The 2,183-nt window shown below is 50.3% G+C and overlaps 1 protein-coding gene across 1 annotated transcript; it reads left to right on the top strand.

The window, feature by feature from the left end:
- The first annotated feature begins 287 nt into the window (after positions 1–287).
- LOC102928711 (olfactory receptor 4D1-like) lies at positions 288–1,223 on the top strand. Its single transcript, XM_006998475.3, has one exon. It carries the CDS (start codon positions 288–290, stop codon positions 1,221–1,223), a length of 936 nt encoding a protein of 311 aa, XP_006998537.3.
- The last annotated feature ends 960 nt before the right edge of the window (positions 1,224–2,183 follow it).

The following is a 2,183-nucleotide window of genomic DNA, read 5'->3' as shown; positions in this document are numbered from 1 at the left end:
ACGAGGACTCAGGATTCTGAGGCAGAGGATCTTGAGTTTGAGGCCTGCCTGGGCTTACATAGTGACACCCTGTCCCAAACAGACAGATACAACAAAATCAGTATCTATGAATGTATATTGCAGCAGCCACCCAACTCCACAGAGCCAAGGTGGCAAGTGATGTCATGGTCTTCACGTGAAGATGCTCTTCCTAGGGACCTGAGCCACTGGGATGCTGAAAAGGGCAGGGAGATATTCAGGTATCCATGTCTTTCATCTGTTTCCTCTATATGCATGGAGAAGACACTATGGACCAGAACAACCTCACATGGGTGTCAGAATTCATCCTGGCAGGGTTCTCACAGAGTCGTGAGCTTCAGCTCTTCCTGTTTCTGGTGTTCTTGTTTGTCTACAGCACGACTGTTGTGGGAAACCTCCTCATCATAGTCACAGTGACCTCAGACTCCAGGCTCCACACACCTATGTACTTCCTGCTCCGCAATCTTGCTGTCATAGACCTCTGCTTCTCCTCAGTCACCTGCCCAAAGATGCTGGTGGACTTCCTCTCTGAGAGGAAAACCATCTCCTACCAAGGCTGCATGGCCCAGATCTTCTTCTTCCACTTTTTGGGAGGTGGGACTGTCTTCTTCCTCTCTGTGATGGCCTATGACCGCTACATAGCCATCTCCCGGCCCCTCCACTACGTCTCCATCATGAACACCAGGCTATGTGTGGGGCTGGTGGTGGCTGCCTGGGTAGGAGGCTTTGCCCATTCCATTGTCCAGCTGTTGCTGATGCTCCCACTGCCCTTCTGTGGCCCCAATGTCCTGGATAACTTCTACTGTGATGTCCCCCAAGTGCTGAGACTCGCCTGCACGGACACCTCCCTCCTGGAGTTCCTCATGATCTCCAACAGTGGGATGCTGGTCCTCATCTGGTTCCTCCTCCTTCTCATCTCTTACACTGTCATCCTGGTGATGCTGAGGTCACACTCAGGCCAGGCCAGGAGGAAGGCGGCTTCCACCTGCACCACCCACATCATTGTGGTGTCTATGATCTTCATTCCCTGCATCTATATCTATTCTCGGCCATTCAGTCCCTTTCCCTTGGACAAGGCTGTGTCCATCAGCTACACAGTCTTGACCCCCATGCTCAACCCTATGATCTACACCCTCAGGAACCAGGAGATGCAGACAGCCATGAAGAGATTAGCAAAGAACCTAACCATTAACCACCGGGAGTGAATGTTAAACGGGGTGACTTCAAATGGCGAATCTCCCTGAACTGACATGATCGCTGGTTAGATGCTAAGGAAAGCCCTCACAAAGCTCAAGTGGGATCACGTGAATAGTCCTCGATAGCTCATTCCTGCATTAGGAACCGTGTTAGGGACTCTCACACCTGTATCTATCCCATTTGTCCTCAGAAACATGACATGTTACCATTCTTTATAATAATTTTACAAACAAGAACAACCAGAACACAGTGACTTGCTCACAGTCAGAGAAAGTGGTAGCAGGATGTGGTTCCACTGAGTCTAGCTTCAGTGCCAGAAGGTATAAATCCCCACCTTGGAGTGAGCGCTCCTGGGGGGCCAAGGGTGCAGAACATTTCTCTGCAAACCTCCACGTGCCTTGAACTGTATCTGGCACGGCAGTGACCTCTCCATTTCCCTGAATCCTAATGCCCCCCCACCCTGCTTTCCTCCAGCATCTTTCCAACTAAGACACAGAAGTCACAGGCTGCTCCTGGTGTCTGCACCATGATGGCAGTCTCGAGTGGGTCCTGTCTCTATCTCTTCCTCCCTGTTTCTTCCTCACACATTTATCCATAGTCAAAATTTAGACTAGAGAGGAGGAGGGCCATGGACTGGTGTGATCTGTGACATCTCAACCAGATTCTCACTTCACATTAAAGTCTTCCAAATGTCTTGTGATGCTGTTCACATCCTCTGGATCACCTCTTCTCCAGGAGCCCTGCTCCTCCTGACCACAGTTTCTTGATCACCTCCTGGACAAATCTTCTTTCTGTCTTCACTCTAGTATGACAACCCCCTCTCAAGGTGTGGTGCTTACTGTGTGACACTTCTACACTGGGGTGTGTGGGGTCGTGAATTGTCCAGAAAACATTGGCTGTCTCCTCTGAACTCTGTATCAATGAGATGCCTTTGTCGGCCAGCAGCTGACTAAGCTAATGGCAGCATC

Source organism: Peromyscus maniculatus, chromosome 8, assembly GCF_049852395.1.
Source record: "Peromyscus maniculatus bairdii isolate BWxNUB_F1_BW_parent chromosome 8, HU_Pman_BW_mat_3.1, whole genome shotgun sequence".
Taxonomy (NCBI): domain Eukaryota; kingdom Metazoa; phylum Chordata; class Mammalia; order Rodentia; family Cricetidae; genus Peromyscus; species Peromyscus maniculatus.
Note: the sequence above shows the minus strand (reverse complement) of the source record. Positions and strands in the feature narration are given on the sequence as shown.

Coding starts and splice junctions, on each gene's coding strand:
- LOC102928711 (XM_006998475.3), top strand. CDS start 288: ATGGACCAGAACAACCTCACATGGGTGTCAGAATTCATCCTGGCAGGG.